Below are 18,156 nucleotides of genomic sequence, written 5' to 3'. Positions count from 1 at the left end.
TTGCCTTCTGCCATCACTCCCTGGGATTAAAGGCGTGAGTTGCCATGCTTGGCTGTATCCTTGAACAGATGCGTTTCTGCCTATCTCTGCCTACCAAGTGCTGGGATTAAAGGCGTGTGCTACCACTGCCTATCCTCTATGTTTAATATTGTGGCTGTTCTGTCTCTGACCCCCCCCATAAGTTTATTAGGGTGCACAATATTTCGGGGAACACAATAGCACCGCAGTGCTGAGATGTGATATCCATGGTACTGGGGGAGAAAAGTTCTTCTCAGTTTCACCCAACTGTGACCCAGCAAGTTACAACAATGCCTGGCCTGATAAGTCACGGCCAGTAGTGCAATAGTTACACCAATGTCATGAGAGCCACAACTGCTTTCTGATGGGATCTAAGGCCCATTTTGTTAGACAGCAACCATATCTACAACTGTTAAAGCGCTAAGACTTTGTGGTCAAATCTATCAGTTTAATGGACTAACAGTAGAGTGATATAATGATTCCTAATGACTTACTACTATATCCACAGTCCAGAACTGTCTTACTTTTCATCAGAGAAATTACTCCTTATGGGGATGGCAATTAATATAGAGACACTCAACTATTCAATGTACAGAGAATAAAGCATTGTATCATGCTCACCCCTAAATCATAACACACTCCTCCCCAGAGGGTTTAAGTATCTGTAGCTGGAGAGTTTTTCTCCGGGTCCCACCAAACCCCCGCAGTCCCACAGCCCACTTATAAAATAAACACACAGACCCTTATATTATTTAAACTGTTTGGCCTAATGGCTCAGGTTTCTAGCAAGCTGTTCTTATATCTTAAATTAACCCATTTCTATTAATCTGTAAGTTGCCATGTGGCTCTTGACTTATCGGTATCTTAACATCTTCTCATGGTGGCTGCTGGCAGTGACTATGTGCCTCAGCCTTCCACTTCCCAGACCTGTCCTCCATCTTTTTCCCACCTATACTTCCTGCCTGGCTACTGGCCCATCAGCACTTTATTTATTAACCAATCACAGCATAGAGAACACCCCACAGCAAGTATCTTTGTGGAAGAGGGGGCAGAAAAGTTATAAGAGCTATCAGTGATCAATAAGATCAAGGAAACAGTGTTTTCTGGAGACAAAAAGAGAGATGAACGTAAGAACTCACAGTGACTGTGACAGCCTACACAAAAACTATGTAGGTATCACCAGATAAAAACCCAGTACAAAGTGAGGAGAGGATATATGAAGTACCAAGTCTAGCTGATGAGCTCCTAGGAATGGGAGAGTCAATTTCCTTCAATGATGAGACCCTGATGGGTTGATCACATATCAGGCCTAAGGCTAGGTGAGCAACAGAAACTGGACTCAATGGGTGAAGAGAGGAGAAAAGAAATCACAAATTATGGTAGGAAGAAATGAGAGGATGGAGAAGAGGATAATAAAAGTTGAGGGTCTCAACAATTCTCGCTCATACAATCCCTCCTCTTTCTCGCCGATTGAACTCCCGGAGCTCCACCTGGGAACAAGATTGGAAAAAGCACAGGAAGGAATAGCCAAACTAGTGGAAACACATGAACTTGAACCAATAGCTGAGGAGCCCCCAACTGGATCAGGCCCTCTGGATAAGTGAGACAGTTGATCAGCTTGAACTGTGTGGGAGGCCCCCAGGCAGTGGGACCAGTACATGTCCTTAGTGCATGAGCTGGCTATTTGGAACATGGGGCCTATGCAGGGACACTTTTCTCAGCCTGGCAGGAAGGGACTGGACCTGCCTGGACTGAATCTGCCAGGTTGAGCTGAATCCCCAGGGTAGTCCTTGCCCTGGAGGAGATGGGAATGGGGGGTGGGCTGGGGGGAGGGCAGGGGGGATGGAGGAGGGAGGACAGGGAATCTATGGCTGATATGTAATATTAAATCAAATTATAAAAAAAATAAAAAGAAAAAGATAGAATAAAAATATAAAAGTTGAGGTTTATGTTCAAATTACATCACATGAAATTCTCAAATACTTAATAAAATATTGCAAAAATAAAATAAAACAAACATATCAAGCATAGAACAATTGTTTAAAAATCTTATTGCAGAGCTACAGTAGTGAAAGCAGTGAAGTGTTGAACACAATCAACATCAATACCAGTAGAGCTGTGATAGCCAGAGTTAACCTAAACATCTATGGCCAAGACTTTTACAACTGAGTTCCAAGCCTGCTCTATCTAAAGGAAGAGACTTCAGCATGATGACGGAACAGCAGGATAACTACATGAAAAGAAGGATGCTGGAAGAGTAAACTAGGGATAAGCCTTGTTCCCTATGGTCTGGACTGATAGATTTCAGAACAAACCACCCAAAACCCAGATAAACCAGACTTCCTCCATGACAAAATGCTAATGCATTCAGGACATAATTAAGAATATGAAAATGACCACCTACTGGATGGAAATATGTTTCCATACCATTTATATGGAGATGTTTGTATCAAGATACATACACAACTCCATAAATCCACACAGCAAGGAATCTAATAGGTAAAATATTGGAATAAAAATTCTCTGAAGACACAGAAAGGCAAAATGGCACCTAAAAAGATTTTCATTTCCACTGTTATCAAGAAAATACCCATCAAATCTGCCCCAAGAAACCACTTCACACTGAGTTGGTGTTAATAATAAAGTTTCAAAATTATCCCTTTTGGCAGCTATTTGGAAAATAAGGGATCATATAGACATGAAATGGTGTATTAATGTGAAAGTTTTTTAGCAGTTGCTCAAAAAAGAAAAACAGAAAGAAAAATATTATCATTTGACTCAGAAACCCTAGTCCTTAGGATATAGACAGAGGAAGTAATAAAAGAAAAACTATGGACAAAGATGTCCACATATGTTCATATTTATAGCTTAGAGAAGCCATAGGTAGAAATAACACAAATATCCATCTATGAGTAATAAGGGCATTGTGCTCTTAATGCAAGAAAATGAAATTTGCTGCAAAGAAAGGAAGAAATACTTAGTCCAAAATTTAAGCAAGTGCAAAGCACAATTTGAAAGCCACATATACTGAGTCGTTAAGATGATCCTTCATCATAGGCAAATCTAGACATACAGAAATCACATTAACAACTACTACAGATGGTGTGGAGGCAAAGGAGTGATCAGTAGTAGTGGGTGTGGTGTATTTTTTCATAGTAATCGAATACTTTCCAACTAGAAGGAGCTGGTAGTTGCAGTGTTTTGTAATCACATGAAGAACCACCATAATATAAGTGAAACATGGTTACAGCCTAGAGACATCACTTTGCATTCAGTGGACTTTGTGAACTATATCTTACAAGAATACATATTTAAAAGGCGAAAACTAGACAAAAATCTGTAAAAAGAAAGCAGCAACATCAGGGGACTCAGATGCCAGGATATTAAGTACTGTTATTCAGATGCAGTAATGAAGAACTCAGGTTAGTGGAATACTAGCAAAGGACAAACTAAGATCAGTGGAGTAGAATCCATGTCCACAACCAAACCCAAACATCTATAGTCAATTGGCTTTTACTGATTCCCTAGGAAATACAATGGAAAATTGTCTTTTGAATGAACTACACAATGCCAATGCAGATCATGCTGATAGGATCCCCAGTAGATACAAATCCTTAACCCCTTAATCACCCCTTTTGGTGAAAATCAGCTTGAACTTACACTCAAAGCCTTACTCTTCCATACACCTATTCTTTCCCACCACAAACACCCCTCAGTAACTTTGAAATTAGCTCCTATATCTATCATTTTAAAATAAACACTATGGCCAGATCAATTTTAATCCACTAGACATGCAGGAAATCTAGCCATACTATGTGCATTTATGATGCCAATTTTCACACTGCCATAATAGTTGGTTATTTTCTACCTGATTAGAATTTTTCCCTTCTTACCTGTCCTTTGTATTATTTTCTCCTCAGCTATACTTTTTAAAGAACAGAGGGAATGTGCTTCAGTTAACAAATTCCCTTTATTTTAATCAGTATCAATATGGTGCATCCCAACAGATAATAAATACTAAAACTGTTTTTCAAATGTTACTGACTTTAAATCATCTCCAACAAATATTTCAATGTTTGAAAACCACAAAATGCTGAAGCAATAAAATAAATTAATATTAACATTTTACCTGTTTTTGTTTAATCAGGTAATAATCAATAAAGTCCCGAGGGTTTGCAGCATTCAATGATTCTTGATGTTCTTTTATTTTCTCCATAAGGTAACTTTTGATATAATCAACATTTTTAATTAACTTGTGATGACTTCCTGGACAATAGTCCATTAGTGAAGGGAAATTATTGCAGACCTACAAAATTAAGCAAAGAATTTTTTTGTTAAGATGTATTGTTTTGCTTTTAATCATGTATATGGTGTGTGTATTCATGCATACATGTGTGTGGCATCTATGTGTGGGTAACTTGGAGACCAAAGATATCAGATTCCCTGACGCTAGTGGTTTTGAGTCACCTAACAAAGGATGCTGAAAATTAGACTCAGATTCTTTGGAAGATCAATGCACACTCTTAATCACTGATCCATCTCTCCTTCCCTAGCCAAAAAAAAAAAAAAAAAAAAAAAAAAAAAAACCAAAAACTTTAAATAGACACATATGAGGAAATACACATGTCTATAATATATATCAAGATGAATTTGGGTTTATAGATTGAGATATGAATGAAAAATAGTGTCCAACATAAGGAAGAGGTTTTATTTCGTACATGTAGAAATTCTCTGTGGTAGTAGAGAGATTGGGGGTAGAAATTCCTGCCCAAATGATCAAAGATTATAATCAGGTTTCCCCATTTTTTTTTTAGTATAGAGCATATTTATGAAAACTGGCCGATGACTTATACCATTTATTACCTACAAGTCTGAAATATGATACAATGTAAATCATTGTCATTTACAGTTGTTAGATGATGGCAGAAGTAAAGAGAGTTTGGTATCTTGATTTATAGCAAAAAAAAGTAGCACATGCATATTTCACTCCTGTAATCCAGCCTAGAATATGAAATGAATATTCAGAAGTAGGTGGGGCTCCAAGAGGCTTTGAAAGCTGAAGCATAAACCACAGCCCTTAGGGGTTTCTCTATGATCACAGCCATTCTTTTTTTTTAAAGATTTATTTATTTATTATGTATATAGTGTTCTGTCTGCACATATCCCTGCTGGCCAGAAAAGGGCACCAGAACTCTTAACAGATGGTTGTGAGTCACCATGTGGTTCCTGGGAATTGAACTCAGGACCTTTGGAAGAGCAAGCAGTGCTCTTAACCTTTGAGCCATCTCTCCCGTCCCACAATTTTTTTTTTTTTTTTTTTTTTTTTTTTTTTTTTGGTTTTTCGAGACAGGGTTTCTCTGTGCAGTTTTGCGCCATTCCTGGAACTTGCTTTGGAGACCAGGCTGGCCTCGAACTCATAGAGATCCGCCTGGCTCTGCCTCCCGAGTGCTGGGACTAAAGGCGTGCGCCACCACCGCCCAGCATTTTTTTAACTTGCTTTTTATTTATTCTTTGTGTCCCTCACATCCATGCATCTTGATCCCATTCACCTTCCCATCCCATTACATTCACCCTCAGCCATTACAACATCCCCCCCCAAATAAAATAAAATTCAAGAGAAAATAAATCATTATGGAAGCTGTAGTGTGACATAGTGAATCAAACAGGACACACCCTTTTATCCATATATCTTTACTTGCAAGTGTTCACCTCAAAGATTCATTGGCCTGGCTTGAGGCCTCTAGTTCCTGTTACACTATCAATACTGGACCCTCACTGGTAGTCTTCTAGGATATCCTGTTACTGCCTTGTGTTGTGAAGATCTTGCAGCCCTGAGTCTGCAGGACCAGTGCTGTGGATGTCCTGTATGCTGTGAATATATGTTGCTATAATTGATTGATAAATAAAACACTGATTGGCCAGTAGCCAGGCAGGAAGGATAGTGTAGGCAGGATAAGAGAGAGGAGAATGCTGGGTGGAAGAAGGCTGAGTCAGATGGTGCTGCCTGCCAGCTGCAATGAGTAGCAAGATGTAAGTTATCAGTAAGCCGCGAGCCACATGGCAAGGTATAGATTAATAGTAATGGGCTGAGTTTAAGTATAAGAACTAGACAGTGGTAGACCTGCGTTAATGGCTGAGCAGTTTAATTAACATGAGCTTCTGAGTGATTATTTTATAAGTGTGTTGCAGAACAGCTGGGGCTTAGCGAACCTGGAGAGAAACTTTCCAGTTACAGACCAGCCCCTCCAGCAGATCACAGATGGGGTGGATGTTGAGGTGCACCTACTAATAAACCTGGTTCTAGGCCTGAGTAGTTGCAGTGTTTGCCAGCCCTCCAGCTCTCCCTCGTGCTCAGGACCATGATGATCTGTCTGGCACAGCCCTGCCTAGTTCACCCCTTATAGCAATGAACTTCTTTCATGCCTTCAGAGTTGGCTCTTCCACACCACACCATCAGGGCCAAATCTACTGTGTTAACTAAGCAAGGTGTTGGGGCCACTCTCCTAAGAGCTTAGGCTGGTGAAGGGCAGGGACAGCTTTCCCACTGTTATAACCTCAGGGCCAGCCTTTCCAACTGCCACAGGCTGCAAGGAAGGAGAGGAAATCTCTCCTCCACCAATACCACCATAAGACAGATGAGGGGAGGGGCCGGATCTCCCAAGGTCACATTCTCTGGCCTGATTCACCTGCAGCCTCTGCAATTAATAGCGTCACTAGGGTCAGTTCTGATGTACTGTCCAGGGAAGGTGCAGGGCCCACTTTTTCAGGTGCTCAAGCTGGTAAGGAGGAAGGGCAGCTCCCTCAACCACCACAGGTGTGAGGGGCAATGGAGGAGGGCCTCTTTCCCTCGACTTTACCATCATGTGGCAGAAGACAGGATATGGCCAGCTCTCCCACTCTCACAACCTCAGGGACGGCTCACCCGAGCCTCTGCCAACAGGATCCAGCTCTACTATGCTGCCCAGGTTAGGACCAGGGTCTGCTTTCTTGAGTGATGCAGCTGGTAAAGGGGAGGGTCAGCACGCTCATCTGCCTCAGGCAGCAGGAGCTAAGGGTAAAGGTGACCTCTCTTCCCCAACCACACCATCACAAGACAGACAAGTAGTGGGGTCAGCTCTCTCACACTCACAGCATCAAGGCTGACTCACCTACACCCCTGCCAACAGCACTGGCTCTACTGTGCTGCACAGGCAAGGAGCAGGGTGTGCTCTTCTGACTACGGTAGCTGGTGGGGGGATCAAGGGCAGCTCTCCCACACTTATGACTTCAGAGTCAACTCTCCTACCTGCTAAAGGCAGTTTGGGGGGCACATCTACCCCACCCATGCCACTATATGGGCAGATGAGGGGCAGGGTCAAATCTCCCAAGCTCACATTCTTAGGGTTAGCTCACCCATTGTCAACAAAATCAGGTTCACTGTGCTGCCCAGAGGAGGTGCAGGGCCCACTCTCCCTAGTGTTGTGGCCAGTGAGGGACAGGACCAACTCCCCACAAACCTTTCCTCTTGGCCTTTGGTGGTATCAGGAGCCATGGACATCACACAGACCATGGCTATAACATGGCCATGAACCCAAAAATGTGCCCTGGCAGCAGCCAAGGCCCAAACATCACCTTGGCCCTGATGACAATCAAGCCACTCACCTCAGTCCCCTTCTCACTGCTTCACCTCTTCAGATGTGCCTCAGTCCACAGGACATGAACTATTGTCTTTCTCTTTCTTTCCCATATCACACTATACATTTGCTCACCATAGTAGTGCCTGACTGCTATGCCTTGTTATGCCAGGCAGCCCAGATCACAGCCATTCTTTATGGAAAGTTCAGGAGATGCCAGTTCAGCTGTAGGACAACCCTGAGGACATGTGTGTGGGCCACACAGCATTAAACTACTCACCTTCTCATTTCTAGCTGTCATCTTGTCAACTAGGATTCCAGCTGACACATCAAACCACTGAAAGTATTCAATGTTTCCTGGTAGATTTCATTGCCATTAAGATTCTTTCTCTTTTAAAAGAATATTCTTTCTAAGCTAAAATATCCCTGCCTAATAATATGATGAAGATGTATTCAATAATTGAAAAGAGGGTAAGAATTATGCATAGAAGAATGTCCTGTGAACAACTGGCCACAATTCTAGATGTGAATGCAATAATACTTTATACAGACACTTCTGTGGATATCAATTAGAAAATCAATGGATAGGGAACTAGCAGGTTTGAGCCAGTCTGGCATTTGCCTTTGAGTTTTGCTATTTGTATAGCAAAGGACTTAGAACCGCCTTCCGGATATTCTTTCCTTAATATGTTTTTCATAACCCTGGTGTCCAGTCATCTCACTTCTTGGTTCATATTGAGTTTGACCTATGAGAATGAAAGACTGTAAGTATGTTCTCAGAAGGAAAAGCTCTTGACTTCACCTGCAACCAGGGGGAGCTCAGAATCCTGATATTCTCATTTATTTTTTCCATGAAGGTAAGAAAATCTTGATCCTTATAATCAAAACGATTCTGGAAAATAATGGAGCAGATGACATTGCATGGAGCACAGCTCAGGATGAAGGTGGGATCACAGGGTGAGCCTGGATAATTAGAAACAATTAGAAAAATACCATTAAAATATACAAAGAAGACATTTTGTTTCTCTTAACAGGTAAAGAGTCTGTAGAAGTTTTAAACCATATCTCATCTACAATTCTCCTAACAGCTAAGCATTTGTTATATATAGAATCAACATATCACTTTCACCTTAAAAATGAGGTGGCCTCAACCTCACCACTTAAATTAAAACATATCATATCTGTTACACTAATTTTTATACTTCTTTCTGATACTTGAAAGAAAACAAAAGATTTTATAAACCTAAAGTTACTAGTATTCAGAACAGAATTGTTCCTTATTGGAATGCCTAATTGTCATATAACACTGGTATTTAAATAGAGAGTGTACACCTGGAAGATCTGCAGCCACAATGAGTAACCAAGGAAGCAAGTATTAATCCAAGGAAGGAGGAAATTTCAACACTGCAGGTGAGTTCTGGTACTAGAAGAAAAAACTGGGGAGAATTCCTCCTGGTTACATGACAATAATGTGTAATCTCAAGAACAGCCACTCATATGTGCATATGTTTGCATCACTAAATAAAAGGAAAGCTTTTATTTTATAATTAAATTCCAGGAGGGGGAAACAACATGAGGGTTGTAATAGAGACTTCCCTTTCTCACTTGATCATTTAAAACAATACATTTTGCTCCATAGAAAGTAAACGCAGTATTTGTAAAGTAGACATAAACTATAACAAGCTCAGTGCTAGACAGATAGCTCTGCATTCAGAGTACTTGCTGCTATTTTAGAGGAACAAAGTTCAGTTCTGAGCACCCACGTCGTGGCTCATAACTTTATGTAACCTCAGTTCCAGGAGAATCTGATACAACTTTCTGACTTCTGTGGTACCAGGCACACAAGTGGTACACACATGGATGCACAGGACAACATTTATACACACAAAATAAAAATAAATGATCTTTTTTAGTATAACAAAGAAGAAGGGGTTGGATGCAATAGGAAAAATGGGAATCGGGTGGTTAAGTGAGCATGTTCTAAACACATTACACTGCTATGAAATGTCTTTATGAAGCCCACACTATATGCAGTATTAGGGACAATAATGTTCATTTTTTTGAAAGAAGTAAACGATGATTATGTTCAATCAAACTCTAACCACATATTTGGGCAAAAGTATGGTTTGTAGGTTTGTAAACATTTCCCAAAATCATCATTATCAAAATCCTATGCTGATATAATGCTTAAAATTTGTGTATCACATATGTGTAAGATAGTACAGGTCAAAAAATCATAAGTTATTTCTATTTGTGTACATGGGTTCACAGGTGTGATAGTGTGTGTGCATGTGTTAGTGTGTGTATCTCTCTCTCTCTCTCTCTCTCTCTCTCTCTCTCTCTCTCTGTGTGTGTGTGTGTGTGTGTGTGTGTGTGTGTGTGTGTGTGTGTGTTGGATACCCGGGGAGGCTAGAAGAGCCTGTCAGATCTCATGGAGCTGCCTGACATGGGCACTGGGACCCCGTTGCTGCTTCTCTGAATGAGCATTCTCTCTCAAGTGAAAAGCCATCTTTCCAGCTCACAGGGCAGTTTCTTGTGATGTCCTTTCTATAATGAATTTCCTTTGATCAAATTATCAATACATCTTGCATTCAAGCTGATCCCAAATTTAAATCTGCAGATCCCACATAAGGATCACGTGAATTAACAGTGTTCTGAATAAAAATTATGCATTTGAATAACAGGAACTTTCTTAATATTGTTGTGGCTATGCCAAGGTTTAAAGACATGATTATATAGCATGCTAATAGGAAATATTTTATTTAAGCCGAAAACAGTGAAAGGTAAAGGATTGGGACTTTATTTGTGTGTATACATGTCATTAACAGATTAAATTTGATTTTCAGTCTTTCTTTTCACTTTATTTGGAAGAAAAAAGTTAACAGACTTAGAAATGAAATGGCTAATCAGAGTTTTTTCAGGACAGGAACTTCTTGAGTAAGTAGCATTTTAGGGGCAGCAAAAGAAAAGTGATTCATTTTCTACACACACACACACACACACACACACACACACACACACATACACACACACAAGAAAAAGTGAACTTGAACAGAAATGACGGGCAGGATTAAAGACAGAGTCAAAAAGTTAACAAAAATGGCTCTTGTTTAATTAAAGACATAATTTAACTAAGAAATAATTTCTCCTTATGCATTTTGCAGATTTGTGCTGTCATATGTGTTTTAATAGAGCATAAGCCAAAATGATAAGTTCCACATAAGAAAAAGTAATGAAGTTGTTTACATTTATTTATTTAAGTCTGTTGAACCATCCCTGAAACTCTAGAATGAATCCATTTAGATCACAGTGGATAACTTTTTGATGCACTATGAATTTGGTTACAAATATTTTATTGAAAAATAGTTTTCTTCATATTCATCAGAGATGTTCGCCTATACTTTTATTTCTTCCTTCCTTCCTTCCTTCCTTCCTTCCTTCCTTCCTTCCTTCCTTCCTTCCTCCCTCCTTCCTCCCTCCTCCTCCATCCTGCCTCCTCCCTCCCTCCCTCCCTCCCTCTCTCTCTCTCTCTCTCTCTCTCTCTCTCTCTCTCTCTCTCTCTCCTCTCTCTTTTCTTTGCCTAGTTTTGGTATTATTGTAATACCAATGTTGTAGAAAGATTTTTAGAAATGTTTCATCATTGTCTATTTTACCAAATAATTTGAGGAGTATTGGTGTTGGTTCTTTTTTGAAGAGCTGGTAGAATATGTTATCCAACAACAAAAAGTACTCAACAGGTTGTATATGTATGTGTTCATTTACATACATTTACACAATAATAAAGAAAAAGATGCTATCAATTTGAGAGTGGGAAAAGCAAGAGAAGGAGACAAGGGAGGGCATCTGGGAAGGGATAGAAGGAAAAACAGGGGAGGGGAATTATGCAATAGTATTTCAATTAAAACATTTTTTTCTTTTATAGTTTGATTTAATTTTACATATCAGCCATGGAATCCCCTGTCTCCCTCCTCCTTCCTCCCTGCCCTCCCCACAGCCCACCCCCTATTCCTATCTCCTCCAGGGCAAGGACTCCCCTTGGGATTCAGTTCAACCTGGTAGATTCAGTCCAGGCAGGTCCAGCCCCCTCCTCCCAGGCTGAGCAAAGTGTCCCTGTATAGGCCCCAGGCTCTAAACAGCCAGCTCATGCACTAAGGACAGGTCCCAGTCCCACTGCCTCGGTACCTCCCAGACAGTTCAAGCTAATCAACTGTTTCATTTATCCAGAGGGCCTGATCCAGTTGGGAGCTCCTCAGCTATTTGTTCCTAGTTAATGTGTTTCCACTAGTTTGGCTACTTGTCCTTGTGCTTTTTCCAATCTTGGTCTCAACAATTCTCGCTTATACAATCCCTCCTCTTTCTCACCTCAGCTTCATATGGAAAAACAAAAAACCCAGGATAGCCAAAAGAATATTGCACAATAAAATAACCTCTGGAGGCATTACAATTCCTGACTTCAAGCTCTACTATAGAGCTATAGTAATAAAAATAGCTTGGTACTGGCATAAAAAACGGACATGTGGACCAATGGAATCAAATTGAAGACCCTGGCATTAATCCGCACACCTATGAACATATAATTTTTGACAAGCCAAAACTGTATCATCAAAAAAAGAAGGCATCTTCAACAAATGGCATAACTGGATATCAACATGCAGAAGATTGCAAATAGATCCATATCTGAAGACATTTAAGGAATTGCTCAACATCCCTAATCATCAGGGAAATGCAAATCAAAACAACTCTGAGATCACCTTACACCTGTCAGAATGGCTAAGATAAAAAACAATGAAGACACCTTATGTTGGAGAGGATGTGAAGCAAGGGGAGCTTTCCTCCACTATTGCTGGGAATGCAAGTTTGTACAGCCACTTTGGAAATCAATATGTGGCTTTCTTAGAAAATTGGGAATCAATCTTCCCCAAGACCTAGCTATACCACTCTTGGGCATAAAACATGTTTTTAAACAAAAAAATTCTGAAACCACTAATAATTTTTTTAAAAAAATCATATATATCAAGCACAGATCAGTTTTGTTGGATATTAAATAAAGAGACAACACAAAGTAGGGTAGATAGTAAAGTAGGGGTGTATCTCAGAGGCATTTGTGGATGATCACAATTAAGATACATTTTATATGAATCTGAATGCAGTAATATTTTTTAAACAAATAGCAACACAATTTGATAATATGCTTAGCAGACACAATAAATGATGAGTATTCTATTATACTTGGCTAAGAAATGAAAGCCATAAAACACATGATTGTTACCCAGGACTGTTATCATTGACCTATAAGAATCCTGTATAATTCAGTTAATTTGCTTAAATCTCTGTAGTCAAAGAAAATGAAAACAAATATTCTGACTGGGCTCTGTCCCCATTATCAATAGCATTTATTCTGTGGTGGAATGATCTACAAAGAGAAATTACATTTGTGCTAATGGAAATGCATAGTCAAGCAGCTCAACAGAAAATTAACATGAAATTCATTGTTTTTGACTTAAAAACAAAGAAAAATTTTAGATAGGATGTGATCAACATGACATACACACATACCTAGACTAAGATATAAGTGCATAAACCTACACTTACCATTGATTTTCCTCAGTTCCTCCACAAGACACTGTGCTTCCTCTTGAACATGGTCCTCAATGGTCCTTTTACCCATGCCCAAATTCCGCAGAGTCATGAGTGAGAAGCGTCTTATTTCTTTCCATCTGCTTCCATTGCTTAAAATAATGCCTAAAAAATGATAACACTAGACATAGATTCTAGGAACAGATGAGAGATCTGATGGGTGGAAACCATAGAGAGGTCCAACCTGTATCTTAGGAAGAGGTCCAGGCCTTCTTTTCAGTCTTCACTTTCACTGTAAACACTGTGCAGCACTCACATGAACATGTACACCTACTTACCAAGGCCTTTTGTTATTCTTTCAGCTACTGGGAAGCTTCCTCTTCCAGCAAACTCCTCCCCATGGTCAATCAGAGCTTCCTTCACTGCTTCATACCCATGCAACACCACAGTGGGCTCCATGCCCATGTACAGGGTGAACACAGGGCCATAGACTTTTGAAAGCTGGAAATTGGAAAGAAAAATGTAAATATTAGCAAAGAATAGTCACTTTAATCTCCATGGAGTCAACCTCATTCACACTAATATTATCATTCACTGTATTTTAATAATTTTTATTTAGGCAAAATCAGATTCAAATGGTTCTGAAGCCTATTTATATCACATTATGGTGACCATCAGTTATTGATCACCTACAGTGAACCATGTAATGGCTCAGAGCTCAGGTATTTGTTATACAAAGATTACAACAAATTTTCACATCAGAACATTCAGCAGAACACTAGCCACCAGAACTCCATGTAAGCCACCCATCTGCCTAACAACTGCCCCCTCTCTCAGTGCCTGTCTACCCTACCCACAGTCATCCTTCCCATCCTGCCCATTATGTCCAGATCTCCAACTCAGGAAAAAACACCCTTATGAACAGAAACCAGTCAGTCCTCTCTGACCTACAGAAGTCCAGCCTACAGTTATGGAGACCCTCTACTTAAACATAGGACACCTCAACAAGAAGAGCAGAGAAGAAACAGGAACCAAGAAACAAAACACCCAAACTACTAAAACCATAATTCCATATTTACAGATTTTATGCTATACATCAAACTTCTGATGCCATATTTACAGGTTTAGGAAAACAACAGAGGACTCGTATGGGACCACAAAGAACCAAGAATATTCATGGCTGTGTTCCAGCTCGAACCTCCCACTTCCCTATGTTCTCATGACCCACTACTCATCCTCCACCACTTCCCCTCCCCCATCCCAGTCTGCTCATGTAGATATCATCCACTTCTGCTTCACTGGACCAGAGACAGAGCTAGAGGGCAGGGATGGAGATACCATGATAGATGAGGACATCATGGGAATAGGAAAAGGCAGGGTGCCAAGGAGGTTCTCAGGAATCCACAAGGATGACCCCACCTTGGAGTGCTGGTAGAGGTCTAGAGGGTGCCTGGACTGGTCTCCTCTGGTGACCAGTCTAGTGAATACCTAACTGTCATCACAGAGCCTTTGTCCAGTGACTGATGGAGGCAGAGGCAGAGATCCACAGCCAGGCACAAGGCTGAGCTCAGAGAATCCAATCGATGGGAGAGAGAGAGAGAGAGAGAGAGAGAGAGAGAGAGAGAGAGAGAGAGAGAGAGAGAGAGAAGGTATTCTGCAGGCGGAGGATGTTAAGATCATGATGGGAAGATGTGGATAGATGACAGGCCACACTAGTAGAAGCCCATGAACTGTAGTCTAGTAGCTGTGGAGCCCCCATGGGGCTGTACTAGGTCCTCTGGATATGGAAGACAGTTGTTTGGCTTGAATTGTTTGGGGGCACCCAGGCAGGAGGATCAGGATTCATCGCTGGTGCATGGGCAGGCTTTTGGGAGCCCAGTGACTATGGTGTGACTTCTTGTGCAGCCTTGATGCAGTGGGGAGGGGCTTGGACCTGCCTAGGATCAGTGTTCCAGGCTTTGCTGACTCCCCATGGGAGACCTTGATTTGGGGGATGTGGGTATGTGGGGTGGCCTACAAGGGAGGGCTGGAGGGTGGGAGGAGGGAGGAGGGAGAGGTGGGATCTGTGGGTGCTATGTAGAGTGAGTAGAAAATTTCTTAATAAAGAAAAATGAAAAAAAAATTCATGGCACTCCTAAGGAGTAAAAACACTGTTGGAGAGTATAACAATACCTGACATAAAATTATATTATAGAGCTATAGTGATATAAATCATCTGGTACTCTCAAAAAATATACAAGTAGACCAATGGAATAGATGAAATGATGTAGTAATATAGCAGCAAAGCTAGGCCCACTTAGTTTTGAAATGTAAAATTGTAAGGCACCACAAATGATTCTGTTGAGCAGGCCAGATTTGGCAATTGCCACTACAAACACAGAGAGTGGGCACCACTGAAGCTGCACCACAGGCATGCAATATTTCCTGGAAAAACAGGTCCTTCTCTGGCAGCATTCTTAGCCCTAGCCTTAGATTTTGCAAAAATTAAAACTGGATATAAATATCACCACACATGCTGAAAGCTTGGCTTCTTTCTTGCATTTCTTGTGCTATTCCATGTCCATTGATATTTATTTAAATTAGGCAGCATGTAGTTCGTTAGAGTCCAGCATCAAATAGATAACCTCCGTAAAAATGCTTGTTTAAAGTTATACCTGACTTATTGAATAAAATGTTACTTACTATTGACCTTCAACCAAAAAGTAACAGAAAAAGCTATTTTTGCTTTTTTTAAGGCAGGAAATATACACAAATTTTGCGGAAATTTTTTCTTATCTTATAAAACACGATAAAATAAATATCTTTTCACCTGAATTCTTGCTCATTACTAAATTCTTGACAAAGCAACAACAGTAAAAGTCATAAGGTACACAAGAATTTTGACTTTATGATTATTTATAGCAATTATTTCCTCTTATATTAGACTTTCATTTAAAGTAGCTTTCAATTTATCTTCTTTATCAAGATATTGGAGGAGCACAAAGAATACTTACATTGGTCAAGGATTGGCTGATGTCCTTCACATCTATCTGGAGGAAATTGCCAATAACTGGGAGAGGAGTGGGGCCAGGAGGGAGCTTTCCTCTCTCAGAGCTCTGTCTCCAGAGTGAGAGGAGAAGCAGACAGGAGAGACTGAGCACCAAGACAATGAATGGATCCATGGAGACCCTTCTCACTGACAAAACTATGATCAGCCAGCATGGAGCTTTTATAACACTACCTGCTGAATCAACATGTTCTTCTTTGGTATACCATTGACTGATCAATCAGATAACTTTTTTAAATTGGATAACCTTTGATCTCTCTCTCCCTCTCTAGTAGACTTTGTCCTTTTAATAGAGAAATTTAGATGTCCTTTACCCTTGTCCTTCTTTACAGGATAGCTGTTTGAATTTCTGGTTTAATGGTAATGATTGGTGTCCAACTATTGCTAAAAAAACAAACAAACAAATATATCTATAATGTGCAACTATTCTTAAGAAGCAATAGATTACTTTTGAGATGGAAGAATACTCCTCAACCTTTACATGCTCAGGTTAGTGATCAAGTAGGAATTTATGACTTATGGGTAGTTTCTATATTCTATAAAATATATTTATTTTTTGGCAAAGTCTTACTATGTAGCTTAGATTTACCTCAAACTGACAATTCTTCTAAATTGACACAATAGCTAGAAATTTATTTGTGTACCACCATGGTCATGCATATTTAAAATATTTATTTGCTGTATTAAACCTTTGGACATACTTTCCTCAACAATGTAAACTTTATAGCTCACTATTTCACTCTTTGGCTGTTTATAAAACTGAGATAACAAAACAAATCTATCAGTAATACATGTTGAATCAGAAAATAAATATTAAGCTAAAGAAAGTTGTTCCTTTTTCAGTGTTATGTAGTTCAACCATGAAAGAACTTTTTTGAAGATAATGGGACAGAAGGAATTGTCAGTGTCTCACAGCTCATAGCTGGAAGAATTTAAAAATCAAAGTGACTATCTAATGGGCATACTTACCCCCATGGCTTTACCATAGATTCTTAAAGAAAAGTATTAGAATTCTCCTCGTTCCACCAGTGCAGATGTAAAGAGGATAAGCACAATAGTCTATAGTGACAGTAACAATAATTGCTATGACCTAAACCTCTCCAAACAGCACCACCAAGTGGGTACTAAGTATTCAAATACTTGAGCTTAAGGAGACATTTCTAATTTAATCCACACGTCTTGCATTTTGCCTCCTTCCTTGCACAAAAGCATTTAGTTTAATGATACGCATCACAATTTCTTGACTGTGCACCGTGGCACTATCCTGATCATAATCACTAACATTCACAGTAAACATGAATCTAGTTAATAATTATATCACCACTATTTTAACACAGAAGTCAGAAGAGTTTGCTCAAGTTTTGTAATCTTGCTCAAAGAGTACAAAAAATAGCTACAAAAGTATCTAAGATAACCTTCAATAACCCAAAACATGTTTTTTCTCTTATTTGCAATGACACAAGCAGTAATTTCTTGCCCAATCAATTTGCTCTAAAATCTCAAAGAATAGATTTGAATAAAACAGTCTCAGTAGATTTCTTTTTCATGCCTCAAGTAATATTTAATCTGGCACATTTCTAAGTCAGCATGATGCTTTGGACCAACTTTTTCTTTTATAGAATATTAGAATCCAAGTTAACTTAAAGAGAGATGGACCTCTGAGCTCACCTGGTGTACTTTTTTTTTTAAATAAAAGACGTGTTGGTGATACATGGAGTATAACCAATCACTATAATTCAATCAAGATGAATTGACTCTTGGAAAACTTTTTAGTGACCCTTCCTTACATTTTGTTTGTTAACTTGTCTCTTCTTTCATTGATATCACATACTTAAAAAATGTTTTGGTATTTTATAGAAAAATTACTAGTGCATATTCATTACACAATTGAACAGATTTCAT

General features: G+C 39.6%; 1 protein-coding gene across 1 annotated transcript in view; it reads right to left on the bottom strand.

Moving 5' to 3' along the window:
* LOC114687280 (cytochrome P450 2C26-like) overlaps nt 1-16,446 on the bottom strand; it is a 32,319-nt gene extending 15,873 nt beyond the window's left edge. Inside the window, exons 1-5 of the mRNA XM_037206727.1 lie at nt 16,202-16,446; nt 13,547-13,709; nt 13,224-13,373; nt 8,434-8,594; nt 4,148-4,324 (exon numbers count right to left, since the gene is read on the bottom strand). Coding sequence (XP_037062622.1) covers nt 4,148-4,324; nt 8,434-8,594; nt 13,224-13,373; nt 13,547-13,709; nt 16,202-16,369 — 819 coding nt within the window. The 5' untranslated portion in view covers nt 16,370-16,446. The remainder of the gene's footprint in view (nt 1-4,147; nt 4,325-8,433; nt 8,595-13,223; nt 13,374-13,546; nt 13,710-16,201) is intronic.
* Between the last annotated feature and the right edge of the window lie 1,710 nt (nt 16,447-18,156).

Source organism: Peromyscus leucopus, chromosome 1, assembly GCF_004664715.2.
Source record: "Peromyscus leucopus breed LL Stock chromosome 1, UCI_PerLeu_2.1, whole genome shotgun sequence".
Taxonomy (NCBI): Eukaryota; Metazoa; Chordata; class Mammalia; order Rodentia; family Cricetidae; genus Peromyscus; species Peromyscus leucopus.
Note: the sequence above shows the minus strand (reverse complement) of the source record. Positions and strands in the feature narration are given on the sequence as shown.